Source organism: Sinocyclocheilus rhinocerous, unplaced genomic scaffold (genome assembly GCF_001515625.1).
Source record: "Sinocyclocheilus rhinocerous isolate Xijiao unplaced genomic scaffold, SAMN03320098_v1.1 C36184692, whole genome shotgun sequence".
NCBI classification, from domain to species: domain Eukaryota; kingdom Metazoa; phylum Chordata; class Actinopteri; order Cypriniformes; family Cyprinidae; genus Sinocyclocheilus; species Sinocyclocheilus rhinocerous.
This window is the reverse complement of record NW_015775297.1, coordinates 1-886: the sequence shown is the minus strand read 5'-3', so window position 1 is coordinate 886 and position 886 is coordinate 1. Positions and strand designations below refer to the sequence as shown.

Genomic DNA, 886 nt, shown 5'->3' with positions numbered 1-886 from the left:
GCAGGGCAGTGTTGGGATAGGCCCTCTCTATTATCTCATGATGTTTAGTAACATTGCCATCAGGATGCTCTGTGATGTTGATAAGCTTTTTGATAGGGTGGAAGGGGTCTTCCAAAGAAGCATTCAAGTGATCGTAGTTCAAAATCAAAGGATGCGCTTGGAAAATCTGAGAAGAATTGAGAGAGAACAAAGCATTGAGGGAATAAAAAGAAGATTTGGTGACAAATTATGTGATGTGACTGAATCTAATGAAGTGTGTGCCCATTTGGAAGACTGAATATACCCCGATAAGATTGGCAAAGGTCTCATAGATGAAAATGAGAGAGATCAGGATGGAGAAGATCTCTTGGGTGAAGCGTGAGATGAAACGGACAAGGAAACTCCCTTCCACTGCAACAATCACCACCACAATGATGATCAACCACATGCCCACCCAGACACGGCCCACAATGTACTCAAAGCCATTAGACTTGCAGAACTGAATGGGAAAGATGAATGCTTTTAGATGGATGAGAAAAGTCATACAGTTGTTGATAATCTACCTCATTAAATCACAATTGTCACTAATAAAAGCATCACCTGAAAGAACGCCTCTTCAAACACCATCAGTGGACCAGTAAACCCAATGACAAGTACTGGTTGAGCCGCAAACAGACAAAAGATGATGCCCTGCACACAGGTAGCAACCATCATCTCAGAGACCCCCATCATGTGGTCCGTCTTGTCCGCTAAAACATAGAAAGATTGAAGATTAGAGATGGTAAATGTTACAATTTTTTCTTAATTTGAAGAACATGTAAAAAATCTAAAGAACCTTTTTCCACTATAGAAAACCTTTTGTGGAATGGACAAGTTCCAAAGGTTTTTCATGGAAACATAGATATTT

At 40.2% G+C, this 886-nt stretch overlaps 1 protein-coding gene across 1 annotated transcript; it reads right to left on the bottom strand.

The window, feature by feature from the left end:
* Nucleotides 1-4: 4 nt before the first annotated feature.
* Nucleotides 5-779, bottom strand: LOC107735625 (band 3 anion exchange protein-like; the record flags this gene model as incomplete). The annotated part of the gene is made up of 3 exons (XM_016547253.1): nt 5-166; nt 284-478; nt 580-779. Coding segments are annotated over 3 exons (557 nt in total), but the record flags the coding sequence as incomplete, so codon positions are not given.
* Nucleotides 780-886: the final 107 nt, after the last annotated feature.